The sequence below is a fragment of the Limulus polyphemus genome, unplaced genomic scaffold, assembly GCF_000517525.1.
Source record: "Limulus polyphemus unplaced genomic scaffold, Limulus_polyphemus-2.1.2 Scaffold2910, whole genome shotgun sequence".
Taxonomy (NCBI): Eukaryota; Metazoa; Arthropoda; class Merostomata; order Xiphosura; family Limulidae; genus Limulus; species Limulus polyphemus.
In genome coordinates, this window is record NW_013668520.1 from 20,498 (window position 1) to 36,408 (window position 15,911).

At 34.4% G+C, this 15,911-nt stretch overlaps 1 protein-coding gene across 2 annotated transcripts in view; it reads left to right on the top strand.

Moving 5' to 3' along the window:
* Positions 1–15,911, top strand: part of LOC106468193 — a 94,104-nt gene that overhangs the window by 17,470 nt on the left and 60,723 nt on the right. For both annotated transcript variants that reach the window (XM_013928605.2, XM_022396511.1), the window contains exons 3-5: positions 3,389–3,625; positions 10,550–10,633; positions 11,785–11,949. In XM_013928605.2, the coding sequence (XP_013784059.1) occupies positions 3,389–3,625; positions 10,550–10,633; positions 11,785–11,949 (486 nt within the window). The remainder of the gene's footprint in view (positions 1–3,388; positions 3,626–10,549; positions 10,634–11,784; positions 11,950–15,911) is intronic.

Consider the following 15,911-nt stretch of genomic DNA (forward strand, 5'->3'; position numbering starts at 1 on the left):
TCTTAGGCATGAAATTTGGCTTACATCTCATCATGTTTGCCATTTTATGTTGTCTTAGTCATCCCAATCTCACTATCTTATAGAGAACATCTAGCAGGCCATTTAGTGGACAAATTCCATTACCTTTTGCAATTTTACATTCATGATATTGGTGTCTCTTCAGCTTTGGGATTCTATTTGCCATCTGTGGCTGCTCTCCAGGCTTGATGGAGTCCATAACTGGTGAGTTTTTGTGTTTTTGTCTCTTATGCCCAACACCTCTTGTTCACTGTTTTGAAAATGGATTGTTTGTACTTGTTTCAATTTAATCTTAATTATTGCATTTAAGTGAATCCTTCATGATTTTAGCATGTTCCTTATTAATCACTTCATTTGTCCTAGACAACCTTAGTTGGGATCTCACACGTCAAATATATCTCTGTGCTAGTCCTAAATGCACACACATACTCCACTCTCTTTGCTTGGTTGTTGCCCTTTGGAAGTGGACTAAGGCTGATAATGCCTGAGAAAATACCTCCATTGGAGGTTTCACTCAATTTTTTTGCTCCATCCAGGATGTGGTTTATTCATGTTTTTCATTTCTTGCCTTAATGTTCCTATTCACTGTCCTTGCGTTGTTGAACCCATCCTTGGAGCCTACTTGGGCCTTTTTCAGTTCTCTTTGGGTACCCATAAATTTGGCTGGATTGTGACTTGCTGGTTATTTTGGATAGGATTAAGAGAAGCTACTGCCTCTGGAATATCTCCTTTCATAATATGTATGGGCTGCTCCTCTAGAACCTTCCACTGCAGGAATAAGATAAAGTATTCTTCCTGCCTGTTTATGCCACCACCTGTATATCATTATTGGCTCTACCAGTGATATACACTATTACCATTCACAAAATTCCCCCTGTGCTAAAATAAATAAGGGCAAAAAGGGTACCCTTGCTTTCTGAGTGTCTTTTAAGTCCAGTCTTGTTTTGTATAAAACTGGTCCACTCCATTCATTCTTCCAGGACTCCAGTTCTAAAAATTTTTAATTCTGGATTTGTAATGAAATCTACTCCAACTCTGCTTGGCTACAATTTTTGTTGTTGTTTAGATAGCTTATCTTGTACTTCATTAGTTCCTACCTCCTTTACAATGTGAGTATTTTGGATGATTTTAATTTTATAGTTTTAGAACTAAAATGAATTTCAAATATGGTACTTATCTCTGAAATACTGCAATCTTCATTAAGATTGCAACTTTCAAAGAAGTCTCCTTTATGGTGGGAAAGCAGAGCTTATGTAAGATCCGCTGATGCTTGTGTAATACGTCATGTGGTAGGTGGGAGAGTGGATTATTATGGGTAAGTAATGTATATATGGTAAGATCCACTGATGCATGTGCATTACATCATTTGGTAGGTGGGAGAGTGGATTATTATGGGTAAGTAATGTATATATGGTAAGATCCACTGATGTATGTGCAATACATCATGTGGTAGGTGGGAGAGTGGATTATTATGGGTAAGTAATGTATATATGGTAAGATCCACTGATGCATGTGCATTACATCATTTGGTAGGTGGGAGAGTGGATTATTATGGGTAAGTAATGTATATATGGTATACAAATACATACTGGCATCCTAAAATTTTGCATCACATTTTGTTGACAACATGAGTTCAAACTCAACAAGGAAAGATTTTCAGCATTTCAGAAGTATGTACCTGTTTGAAATTCATTTTAATTCTAAAAATGTAGAATTTTATATATTTGTATGTAACACCTTTCCAATTTTCATAGCGTACATTGCACATGTAACTTTATTTAAGTAGGCATTACAAAATGCTACTTAAACTGGTTTTTGCATGATACATTAACAATTTTTACAAGAGAAATTAATTTTAGACTCTTTAAAAATTAATATATTAATGCCATGTGATTTTACATGTCCAAGCAATGTTTAGAACAGAAAATGATAGGAAATAGAATATGTTTTAGAAACTACTAAAATGTAGGTAATATCAATGTATAGTTTCAATAAATTACATTCATATAACTTATATGTATGCCAGTAGCACAGTTATTATGGATTTAATGTATTTTTGTGGACTAGCCATAAAGCTATGTTTAGAGTCAAAATAAACAACTATGTCAGTTAATACTTACTGTGATTGATACTACATTCTCTAATATTGGCACGTTGTTGTTTGATTTCTTAAACATGTACATGTTTATTTTTTATTAAGTGATTTTCTGTTACATATATTTAAACTGTATTGTGTTTTTTCCTAGTTGTATTAAATGTTTTGTCACAAATTATATATGTACTTTTCATTTTCTATACAATAGCTTGTGCCAAAATTTTGATTATATCTTAATGGCCCCAACATTCATTTTAATTTAAACCAACTTGATATATGTTGTCATGGGGATAGAAATAATATAAAAATTATAAGATTTATTCAATAAAAACATTCTAGTTATTTATTGGTTTGGAGTTTATCAGAAATTTATTTTGGTTTATGATTGGTCACTGCAAAGCAATTGTGGGTCTACAGTTTTTTGGATATGTTTTTTTCATAAACTATATTTCCAGTTGTAGTAAAAAAAATACTCATTACATAAATTTAGGGGAAAATTATTAGTATCAAAAATTTAACTGTTTAGTTAATATTCAGTTCAAACAGTAATTACACAGTTATTTTCCCACAACAGCAAGTGTTTAGCAAAAATATTCTACAATGTTAATAAATGTGCTACTCAAATAGTGGTTAGAGTGAGATATTTACTCGTATTGTTTCGTACTTCAATTTGTAAATTTACTGCCGAAAGTTGAACAAAATCTGAGTAATAAATTTAGCTAGGAAGTTAAATTGTATCAAATTTGTTTTTCCTATAGACATGGTGACCGTATGTTCTGGTTTGATTGGGACAGTTCTGGTTTGGACCTCTCTGTCCCATTGTCTCAAAGAGATCTTTTGGGATGTAACAGATGTCTCAGTTTGGTAACTTCTTATTTGCCTAAAATTTCAAGTTTTTAAAGAAAAGTAGTAATTACTTTTTGGCTATTATTGTAGTAATTAGAGGAAAAAAATAGAAAGTGTAACCAACATTAATGTAAAGTGTGATTTTAAATTGTTGTGAATAATATAAATAACATCCTGCTGGCCTGTTGCAGTGACATTCAGTCACGTGATAGGTGAGGGTTGTGATGTTCTCAGACTTTTTCACCATTTATGTTGAATATAGGCTATTAGACCTAGACTGAGATGGAATGTTGTGACAATTATAGGTGTACTGGTTTGATCACCTGACATTTATGGTCACTATGCTAATGGAAAAGTACAATGTATTTATATAAACAAAATCAACTTATAAACGGTGAACTTTATATGCAACTAATTCTGTTCACATAGTGATGCGAAAAAAGTGGCAGAAGATTCAGAACAACTCAGGAACAGAGAGTTGTACTGAGATGGAACATTCATACTGGAAAGAATATTGGAAGCAATTTGGTAATCAGCTCTTGTTATATTTGACCAATGCCCAGCCACATGAGATGGAAATACCAGATAGAATTGATATATGGATTTTCCCAAAGAACCTAGTCTTTCCCCTGATACAAGACTTAAAAGAGACAAAAGAAGAAAAAGGTTAGTTTTGTGAATACTGTTAAAACGTATTTTCAGTATCTGCATTATTGTTGTTGTTCTAAGATCCAATGTGCACCTGTCAAATGGACAACTTCTTGAAACTTTGTTGCACTTTTGCTACTAAAAGGAAAACAATTCTTTTACAGTAACTGACTGTTTGTAAGTTTTATACATATGCTCTTCTTGTCTGTATGTGGTATGTATTGTGGCAATAGGAAATGCCATTATTTTACCCTTCCCTAATTAGAATATGAATATGTAACATGCAGGCGTATCATGTGTTTGTTGGTGTGGGGGCTATAGAACCTGTCTCCCATCCCACTGTAGGCTTTTATTTCCTTTTCTTTGTTACCCTTAAGGTAGCACTGCCCCTTAAAACTGGGCAAATTTACATGCGGAGGAAACACTGTTAAACACTTCTTATAACCTTCAAGTTGAACTCAAAACAAAAATATGATGTCACAATCTCTGAAAGTACACTATCAGCCATATATGTTATATGCATAATTAATGCAGTAGGGATATACATAACATAAACTGTTTTAACACCATAACTTTACTTAGAAATGATAAAAATGTGAAAATTGATACACATGCTCTTTGTTCATAGCTTGAATTAAAAACTTTGCATATTATCTGCAATGTGAACAAGCTATGGGCAATTAATTTTAATTAATGCCTTTGTTAGTGTTAATTAGACTCATAACAAGACAATTGGTAAAGATTTTTGTATTTTAACAGTGTAATATCAATAATGGAAGAATGTAATACCAGGAAGTGTGCTAAATTTCATTCTGATATTGGTTTTAATGGTGAAGTTATCATGCTAATTAATGTTTTGGATACCTTCCTTCACATTTACATTTGCTCTATGGTCCATCATTTCCTCTGATTTGTCCACAATGGATACATCTGTTAGTTCCATTTCCTTCCTTTTGGGCTGGCCATGGACCCATATTTTTTCAGCTGGATTATATGTTCTTTTGCTTAGTGTATGTGTCTTCTGGGTTTTCATTTTCATTATTATATGGATGACTAGCTTCTTCTAGTTCTGTTTGGTTAGGATTTGTCAATTGCTATCTCCACTCTTCTTTGAGAGGCCTTAGTGCCTGAGCTGGCTGGTCAAGCTTTTCAAGTCTGTTTTGATTCTCACTCAGTATATTGTCCACCTCGCAGCTTTCTTTAACTCCTATGTAGAATAGGTTCAACCCTCTCCCTTGCATCTTTGTGCCATGCGACTTATCTCCAAGCTTTTTTTTTCTCTTTTTTTCTTACTCAGAAGGTTCTCTCACTTATGGGGACTCTTGCTTCCCTGGAAGCCCTGATCCCTCTCAGTTGTACACATGCCCCATTCAGTGGGCTTCGAAGGATCAATTGAACATGCCCTACAAATCCTTCTTGACTATTGTGTTTCTACCTTCCTCTTTATCATGGTGGCTCCATTGCTTAAACATGACTCCAGGGGTGTACTGCTACATCTTTACACAGATACTTCCCTTTTTGTTGGGGGCAGTTTTCAACAACACTACTCACTTCAGAGACTAGTCTCCAGAAGAGCATTCTCTGCATATTAGTATCCTAGAGGTGATTGCTGGTTATCGGGCTTGCCAACTTCTTTGGGATGCAGTTGTCTGATTATCTTGTGATGATCGATCTGGACAACTCTATAATCCATTCTTACATCAACTACTAGGGAGGCAGACTTGCTCTTGGGATCTGGGCTTTCTTATTCTGAACTTCCTTTTATTGAACATACAATTGTTGTATTCATCTCTCAGCATGTTTTGAATCTGATGGTGGATCTCTTGTCTGGACAGGGCCCATCTCATGGAGAGGTCTTTGCATTTTTTGGGTTTCCATTGGATTTGCTCTCATTTCCAGGATCCCTTAAATCAATGCTCTGCACCTTGTTTCTATTCCAAACTTCCTTTCTTTTGATCACTTATCCCAGACTTAACCACTTTATCTGTTGATGCTCTGAGCCATAATTGGTCCAGTCTTTTTCTTTGTGCCTACCCTTCTCTTCACCTTTTTTTTCCCCTGATACTCTCTATCATTTGATATACCCCTTGCTATGTTCCTCTGATTACTTCTCTGTGGCCTGCTCAGTCATGGATTCCACTTCTGCTTTGTATGTCAACTGAGGAACTTCTTTCATTCCCTCTTTGGAGATCCTTTCTCCATCAACCTTGGTTGTCCATTTTCCACAATAGGGTATTGTGGTGTTATCTTGATGTGCGTAACTTGTCTGGTCACTTGTGAGACTTATGGGATTTTCCCACAGACTAGCCTGTTTTCTCTCTCATTTTTATAGGCTTTCTACTCTTTCTCCTTATCAACATGAATAGGCTGTCAAATACTGCTGCTCTTTTTGGCTGGGTCATCCTACTCTCTCATATCTCACTTTGTTCTTTACCTTTTCTTTCAACAAGAATCTGTCTGTCTCAGTTATTGCAGGTTACCAGGTGGCATGGCCCACAACTTTCCATCTCTTACTTTCCTTTCACCTGTTATCATGGACCTCTTTAAGGCCTTCTTTCTATATTGCCCTCTTTGTCTGGTCCCCCTTTCCAGCTGAGACCTTTGTGTGGTTCTTCAGGCTTTTACATGCTCTTCCTTGATCCTCTGGCTTTCTGCTCCTTGTATCATTTGTCTCTCAAGACATGCTTTCTTTTTTTCCTTGTTTGTGGTCACCATCGCTCAGACATTCACACCTTGGATGCCTTCCATATTCTTTATCATAGGCACCCGTTGTTGTTGTTTCCAGATAGCTCCTTTCTTCCGAAGGCTTGAGCTACCAGAGAAAGCAATTTAGATGTTTCTCTTATCTCATATCCCCATCTATTTTCTCATTGTACAGTCATTCTGATCCTGATTGTCTTTTGTATCCCATACAAGCTGTCCATTGCAATTTTTATCAGACTGACTCTTTTCATGGAAACTGCGATCACCTATTGTTACAGTAGCAGACCTCCTCGTGGGACTTGTTCCCTTTAACTGGTTGGGTTCATCACTCATCCACCATGTATATTTTTCCATGTGTGAACCTGACTGTACACCTTTTTGTATCACCTAACACCAATTTTGGCATATCACAGCCCTCTTGCATCTTTTTTTGTTGCTAGCCTTTGAAGGAGATCTTACACCAAACCCATCTCCTATTACTTACAACATTGAGCAGTTTTATGTGCCTCTGATTTTGGCCTCCCTCCTGTTACTGTTCTTCAGTCTACCCAGCGATTCTAATGTGGTGAGTTTTGTCTGTTGTACTTTTCAGTCATCTTCATGCATTTCAAAGGACCTCCATGTGTGTAGCATTGTTTTTATACACATTCCAATGCATTGCAAGTTCCTCAACAAAACAAAAAAATAAGAATAACAACAAAATGGGAGGAGGCAAGACTCACCAAATTATATATTACATGAGGTACTACATCCTACAATCCTTATGCTTAGTGCCATCGGAACCCACCAAGTGGTTGATGTTACCTCACAGGGAATACTTACATGAAATCTGCATCAAACGGGGGAGAACAGAAAGTGTTAAACCCACCTGCCTCTGGTCAGTGCCCACCATGGAGATGGGATTTCCTGTGAGACTGTTTTGGTAAGATATATCTATAATTAGCATGGCTATTACTACACAGAAAAAATAAACGACAGCACTAGGCATAGTCCTGCCCTTATACCTGGCTTACACTTACTAGTTTTAGTTGTAGTAACCAATTGCACTGTCTCTTGACAAGGGCCCAATTCCAGATGATTGTGGAGCACAGGAGAACCCTTATTTCCCCAGTCCCAAGCCTTTGGGGATGTTGATATGGAAATCTTCCTTTGTTAATAGTGCCTTCCTCCCTGTAACAGACCAGTTGGCCCCACCTCTTGTGTGAGATGAAAGGCTAGGGTGTCACCTGGAAGTGTAGTACAGAACACACCCTTACAATACCACCCAAGGTATTCCAAGTGGTTATTTCCAGGTGGATGGGACTTGGATTTGCTTCAGGATGCAGGTGAGAGCTCCTCCTCCCTCCACCTGTTATTACAGTATATATCTCATGTATTTCACTGAGAAAGAATATCCTAAAGCCCTAGCCACACTACACATTCTCACATTCTGCCTACTTTTGCAACACATTATGACTGACACTAAATTTACCTGATACTCTTTTTCTGTACATCTCTTTGTAATTTATATTAAATATATGACTGAATTATTGATAACAAGTTGGGCAGAGAGTATTCCCTGCATGAGAAGAATGAAATCTCACACTGAGTGCTGCTCCATTTGGCATATCATGGAAGTCATACCCCATGTACTTTCTTTTTCTTTTTCATTCTGTTTGTAATTGGTCTGCACCAGCCCCTCCACTATTTTCAGTGTGAGGTTCTTGCTCATAGTGGTGCAGAGAGACAGACAAGGTTTCTGAAGTTAACATTTTTCTTACCTAAAAATATATTTCAGGTAGATACTTAACTTTATGCACCATCTTCCCATTATTCCTACCCACTTTCAGTTGTATGATGCTCATTTCAAATGTTCTGTGTTTGCTAACCCTTTGTGATATCAAACTTTCAGTTCCATCAAAGTTTAAAACCACCCAGAGGAAGGACACCCTGGCACAAAACATTGTGAATATTAAAACATCTATTTATGATTTACTTTTCTTTTGTGGTATATGTTTTTCCCTTTTTTTGTTAAAGTATTATAAAATGTAAAAATAAAGTAAAACTATTTTTGATGCTTGATAAGTTTTACAAAGTGGTTTAGTTTCTGTTACAATGGCTGTTTCCTTTTTTTCTTTCAGTTTGAAATTTTGTGTCAGTCATAAATATGGTAGAAATATATATTCCAACCATTGTTTTGTACTAGAATTAGAACCACTCTAAGAAAATATGAAATAATTAGAAATTTTGGGCAAATTATCAGCTTTGATGGAAAGTGAAGAAAAGTTTGCACCTATCCATTTATCAAATTGTTTTATTACTCATGATGCTAGAAATAGTGGGAAATATAAATAATTAATCTTTCTAATTTTGGTTTTCCAAGGGTGGCTTGTTACACTTAGTCTTTGAATATGTTTCACACTTGCAGTGTTAAGATTAATGTCTGTGCTGTGTGAGAAACATTAGAAAAGGTCTCAGATGATTTGTCTGTCCTCAAACATACTGAGATATAAGAGATTAATTAAGTTTTGTTTTTCTTTCTTCAGCTTAAACAGCAATGAACAGTATTTTTTATTGTTTAAAATATCACTTTTTTCATTGTTCAAATCTGAGCATTTTATTGAATAGTATACAGGTATGGTTGATTTACTTTTAATTGAAAAGAACGTAGATCATGCATGCTATTTGGATACTGGTCTTTCTTTTGTGTACAAGTACTAAAACTCCATTGATATACATTTTTTACCTGGATACTAAGGTAGCAATGATACTATGAATGCTATGTCAGGATCTTTTTATTCTCAACATTTCGACTACAAGTCTTTCTCAGAAGATAACTTGTAGCATTGAGAATAAAAAAATCCTGACATTGCATTCATAGTCTCATTGCTAACTTAGTATCCATTTGTCAACATGAATTTTACTCATTTTTTACCATTTTACTATTAGAATATTTGTGTGTTTTGCTTGTTTTTTGTTAAACTCGAAGCTATACAATAAGCTGTTTGTGCTATACCCATCTTTATTACAATATACCTCTTATCATCATTAATAGGTTAAAATGCACATGACTGAAGATCTGTTGTTGTACTTGTAGTCTATGATTCAAGTTTTCACTGACCATGATAATTTTATGTGGCAAAACATTTTTGAAAGTTACTACTTTTACTCCCAAACTGTAAGTTTTTAATTAAAGAAGCTTTAGATTCAGAAATCTTATGAAAAGAGAACATATTTTATTAGCTAATAGTAATAGATTCAATTTCAGTTGTGATATTAAGCTCATCTGGTGATTTAATAGAATAATACAAGTAAATCTATACTTTCCAATACTGTACATTACCTCCACTCACAAAAATAGCTATTCTCATTCAGTGATGCCCTCTGTATGCAAAACTTTTTTTGCATGCCACAAGCTTTGAGCTCCCACATACCCTATGTTCAATGTGGTTCAACTGCATTTCTCATGTAAACCATCATGCGATAACCCTCCACCAATAGGAGTGTAACACACCCTTTTGATGCATGTGACTCCCTCTATTTGATACTACCCAACTATCACTTCTCGTTTGTCACTGCTCTTATTGAGACATTTTTTATTGTGCTTTTCAATCTTTTTTTATTCTTTAAACTTAGTGCTTTTGTTTGCCATTTATTCCAAAGTGGATTTGATCATTCATTGTTAACAATGAATTCTGAAGTCTAAGTTACCATTTTGGTACTTTGGTTTAGGTACTGAAGGTGCTTCATGTCAGATAGGTTTTGGGATATTTTACAATACAAGGACATCTTTATTATTCTGATCATCTGGATGTCGGATTCCCGGAGCAGTCAAACAATTTATCATATTGCTATCATTTGTCTTGTTCACAGATCAGTGGGTATGAGATTTCCCTCCGGTCTGGTGAACTTGAAGTGAAGACTGTATGATCCTCTTTCCTAGCCCCATGTGGATGTTGGTTCCTGGCAGCTGGATTTTGGATGCAGTTGACTTGCCATTTACAGTCCATCACAACATGATGATTTACATGTGAGACACAGTTGAACCATGTTCAACGTGTATGGTACATGGGAGCTCAAGGGTTGTGGCATGCAAAAATATTTTTGCATATAGAGGGCATCACTGAATGAGAATAGCTATTTATGTGAGAGGAGGTAATGTACCTATCAGAAATACATTTTCAGTATAGGAAAATTATAACTTTTCATTGTATTACTAATGTGTTTTTTATAACAGTCTCAATGGAATATGTTTTTCAGAGCTTAATACAGAAACTATCCATGTAGTGAATGATGTTTATTGGGTGCTAGTGTGGGAAACATGCTTGAGCCAGTGGCAGCATCGTAAGTATTGTATGCTTTTGTGTTTATTTAACTGGTAATAAACTGATAATATCCAGATATGTTAGAAAGCAATCATCAGATTTTTATTAGTCACTGTATTAGTGTATTATATACACTGTACTACCTTTATCATGTGGTGCCTTGATAGGAAAAATCCACTTCATCAGCTTGAGTAGAATTTAAAGGTGGTCATGAGGTTCTGAGCATTTCAAGTTCACTCATGCCATTTATACTGTCATTTATTGATACGTTTATCTCCCGTTTCATTTCAAATCAGTTTACTCATTGATATACAAAACTAATGATGGGAAACTAACTTATCAGTCTTTTGTTTTGTTCTGTAATGGAGAAGCAAGATTTGTCAAAGCATGACAGAAACCCTATTCATTATCAGTATTTTTTACAATTTTACTAATAATTTTTCTGATAATGTTCATAAGGCTTTGTGGATTTGGTCCATTACATCTGAAGGAAGATCAGTTTGGAAGATAACTCATGTTTCTCCTTTTTGTGTTGATAATCTTTGTGTGTTACTCAGAATTTCCCTACTAGTAGAGTTTGCAAGTTTCTTCATCAGTAGTGTGGAATGTAGAGTGGCTTTCTTTTTTTTTTTTAAGTCTAAACTTGTTTCTGCAAAATCAGATTTTTCTTTTCTTTTTCAACATTTTTTTACCTCTTTCATATTCCATTGTGAGAACAGTGAAACTTTTCTCTATCGTTTGTTTTATTATGTTTGTTTTTAAGTGACATTACTGGAAAATTTATTTATGAGTAATATGTAGGATTGAAATATACTATCTGATTTCAAAATCTTGTTTAGATGCAGTAAAAATAATATAACGCTTTGTATAATTAATATAAATGTATTATGCATTGCCAACTAAAAAGTGAAAAGCAATACCTATTTACTAAAAACATGCATATAATTATATTGTTTCTAACAATTCAATGATGAGATGTAATAAATGACATAGATGTCAGTAAGTTTTTGAAATTAAATGTTTTATCAGGATGTATTGTTTTAATTTAATATTTGCCATTAGCCAATTTTGCTACTTCATCTTAGTAATTAAATTTTATGTAGATAGTAATGCACATTTTAGATTAATCTTATTGCACCTTTGTCATGTTGTTTGCTCCTTTTATCTTAGGAATCTTCCAATTCTTGGTTGCTTCTCAGCAAAGTAGATTTTCTGCTGTTCCTTTAGAAAGTGAAGGAGTTAGTAGTGACCCTGGAAATATTGTTTTTAGAGCCTTAGAAGAGTTGTTTTTTTATATCAAAGAGATGAAAGTGCAACAACTAGAAAGTTATTCAGGTAAAAGAGTAAGAGCGCATAAATTACTTCTATATATATTACACATGTAATTTTTTTATTATATCTTTTTAAGTATTTGTTACTACTCTCAGCTTTAATAACAAATTACCAATTTTATGATGCAAATTTTTTTCTTATGGTTTAAATTTTTTTTAAATGCTAAATTTTGCTCTTTGCTGTGTTTTCATTTAACGGTAAGGTGTACGTAGTTGTCCTTGTTTCTCAACATTCAATACATAGGACTTGTATGGAAGTATTTACTGACTTAGTTATTTAAAACACTCAGAAATGAATGTAAAAAATTAATGCATTTTTAATATGAAACTTTAATGAGTATGCTTGTATTTAGCATAATGTTATCCCTGCTTAAGAAACCTTGTTTTATTACTTTTATATTTTAGAAAACAGTTTGACATTAAAATTATATAAATAATTGTCAAACAAAAAAAAATTTAAGTTTAGAATAATTTGTTACCACAAACTATATTATTTTTTATCTCTGCTACTACTAGATTATTGTGCTAGTTCAGTTTGACAAGGCTTTTAATCTTCATCATATGGGCTTTTAATCTTATTAAAATGACTGTAAAGAATTTTCAAATTTCACATGCAAAATATTTATAATGTCCAGATAGTTATCAAACATTTCTTAAGAAAAAAACCTATATTTTATCTGTTATTTTCAATAAGAATCTGTACGGGTTCAGTAGATTTGACTGATCTTGTAACCACTATAAAAATTAGGAAATAAATATAAATTATGTCTCTTTCGTTCTAGAATGACATCAAATTATAACAGGAAAACATAAATGTTTAGACTAAATTGCTTAAATCTCATAATATTATACATTTATATGTATTTATTATTTTTATTATATTGACCTTTCAGCCGTGTCTAGCTCACAATACAGAAGTTACAATGATGCAGCACACATGCACTTGTGTTATCATATCCAGTAAGATAAAACTGACCTTTAGTCTTTACAAAGTGACCTGTCTTGGCTGTGTTTTAGTAGACTAGTATTTTGTAAAATACAGTCACATTTCAATTATTATACACTATATATGTCTATAGATTATTGCTATTTTTAAATAAGTTCTTAAACTTATATTTCTTAAAACATAGAACAGTAAATAAAGAAGTAATGCAAACAATTATCTCTTCTAGTTACGACCTTTGTACTCGGTGGCTGCTTGACGTAGGTTGCTAGCCTTTAAAAATTTTGCATGTGTAGGATATGAAACAAAATAATTTCTTTTAGGTTTTTTATATATATATACACATTTGAATAACTAAGAAATCATAAATTACTACATCAATACCATAGAATTCCACTATAATTTATCAAGCTTAGTGAAATTTCAAGTAGACTAAAGACACAACCTACCTCATTGAAATCTTGGTTGAAAAGAAAGAAATGGCACTAGCCACGTTAGAAAGACTGAGAAAACCACTATGGGGACATTCTGAGCTTTCAATTGGTTATTGATGTGAGATATAGAAGTAAGTGTATCTAAGGGAGCATTTTGAAAAATGAAAAGAGGTGGGCGGGGTGCCACTGTGATTGATTTATTACATGAGAAATATCATAGCAAATAGAAATAATTGGTCTGCTGTACAATATTGAAAAATGAATTAGGTGCAATGTCATAACATTGTTCATATACCTTAAAGTAATTTAGGTTACTGTCTGGTTAATTAAAAAGGACTGAAAACCCCATAAATATTACCTACATATCCCCATTATAAGAGGCCTAACTGTATTTCTTTCTTTTGCTGACCCAAGCTGTGCTGATGAGCCTTGAATAGGCAAAACTTCCAATCAAGGAATTCATTAGGCCTTTACATCACAGATTCCCTTTTCAATTTTACCTTTGGTGAAAAAGAAAATAAATCTGTAACATTTATATTATGAGCATTAGTTAAATGTTGCCATGATAAATTTTGTACCTTAGCTTCTTCCTGACACTCTAACAATATTTCTATACTTAATTAAAAACTTTTTGAAATATGTTTGAAAACAGGCACCCTGTTTACCAATGCTATAGTTTTTCTAAATCTGATTATATATAATTATAAATATTTAATTTTAATTTAAAAATTAGAAATGTTTGTATTTATTTTCACATGGATCACATTACTAGAAATAAAGATATAAGCTTTGAAATTGTTGGAATACAACCTAACTGAGAATATATTAACATTATTTTAACTTTGTCTGACCTATATAGGTTACTTTAGGGCTACATGGTCGATATTTATCAATCCAAAATACTATATTGTTATAGTAGGTGTCTCTTCTTTCATGGAAAAAAAATGTTTAAAATTGGGTAACAGTGTTACACAGCTAACTTTTAAAAAGTTGTCAAAATGAAATATTACTGCAGCTAGTGTGGAGAAGTTATGCATTGTTATTACTTGTTAATGGAATAATACTATATTATCTGAATAGACTTTCTATTTTTATTCTTAGTCATTCCTTAAAACTTTGTAAGATAAAGTAATAACTATGAAAAGTTTACTTTAAAAAGTATATTGATGTTATCATGATTTTTATGTTGTTTGACTTTAATTTTAGGCTACTTGAAGAATATCCAAAAATACTAAGTTTTTTGTTTGGCTAAGTATACATTTGTCTAATAAGTGAAATGAGTTATGATTATTCATTTCCCTTTATTGGTTACAAAATATTTTAGTAGTTATACATACAACACTTAAGGCCCCCAGCACTGCTGTAGACATGCTTATAAATATAAATTGTCTGGTTGGTTGGTTGTTTTAGAGCAAAGCCACATTTGACAATCTGCTGTGTGTCCACCATGGCGAATTGAACCCCAGATATTAACGTTGTAAGTCTGAAGTTACTGTTGTTCCACTGGGGGACATATGTCTGAAAAGTGTACATAATATTGTTACGTCAGTGGAAGTCACGTGATGCTGGGAGCAAGCTTGTTGGAGTTTCTCAAAGAATCATGATCTAGTACAAAGGAAGCCACAGGAATTCAATGGGAAGGCACCATGGGAAGCGTGGAGCACAATTTGAGCTCCTGGCAGAAATGAATGGATGGACAGAGGAGCAGTGTACCTGGCAACAAGCTTGAAGGGACAACCACTGGAAATACTTGAACAGTTGTCAGCAGACGACAGGCACAACTATAAAGCACTGGTAGCTGCTCTAGAACTCGGGTATGATAAGGATAGGTTTAGGACTAGAGTCCATGCTAAAGGGGAGAGCCTGCAAGAGCTGGCACAGGATTTGGAAAGTATGGCACACAAAGCCTACCCAACTGCACCACCTGATGTCCTCAAGCTGTTGCTGAGGGATCAGTTTGTAGATGCCTTAGACAGTCCACAACTGAAGATACAAATAAAGCAAGCAAGCACACCCCTCTATTATGCAGGATGCAATGGCCAGAGCTCTTGAATTCAAATCCTATGTTAAGTCCAGCACAGAAGTACCAAGGTTGGTACAGTCATCAGGATTCAAGGCCAGAAAAAGGCAGCTTTTAGAGAAACTGGCACTGTAACAAACCTGGGCACAAGAGAGCTCAATGCCAACAACTTAAACACAGGGAAGATGCCACGGCTGTTGAAACTGTGGAGAGCAAGGACATATGAGGAGCCAGTGTAAGAAGAATACTACCAGTAAGTCAGCTTGTGTGAAACCAGAAGTGGTTGGTGTTGAGGGACGCCCACCAAACCCCATTTTGAAAGTCCCAACAGCTAAGTTTAAAATGGCAAACACACATAGTGTCAATGTGACAGGAAAACTGGATGGCCAAGAGTGCAACTTTGTCATAGATTCTGCATCTCAGCAAACCCTTGTGAGTAACAACCTCAAGTTGCTAGATCACAAAGGAGTACCAGAAGCCATACAGAAGCTCTGTGGTGTGACAGAACATTATGCAAGGCTGTGGGGACCAGTGTGGGTAACTATTGAGCTCATGGGCATAAAGGACAG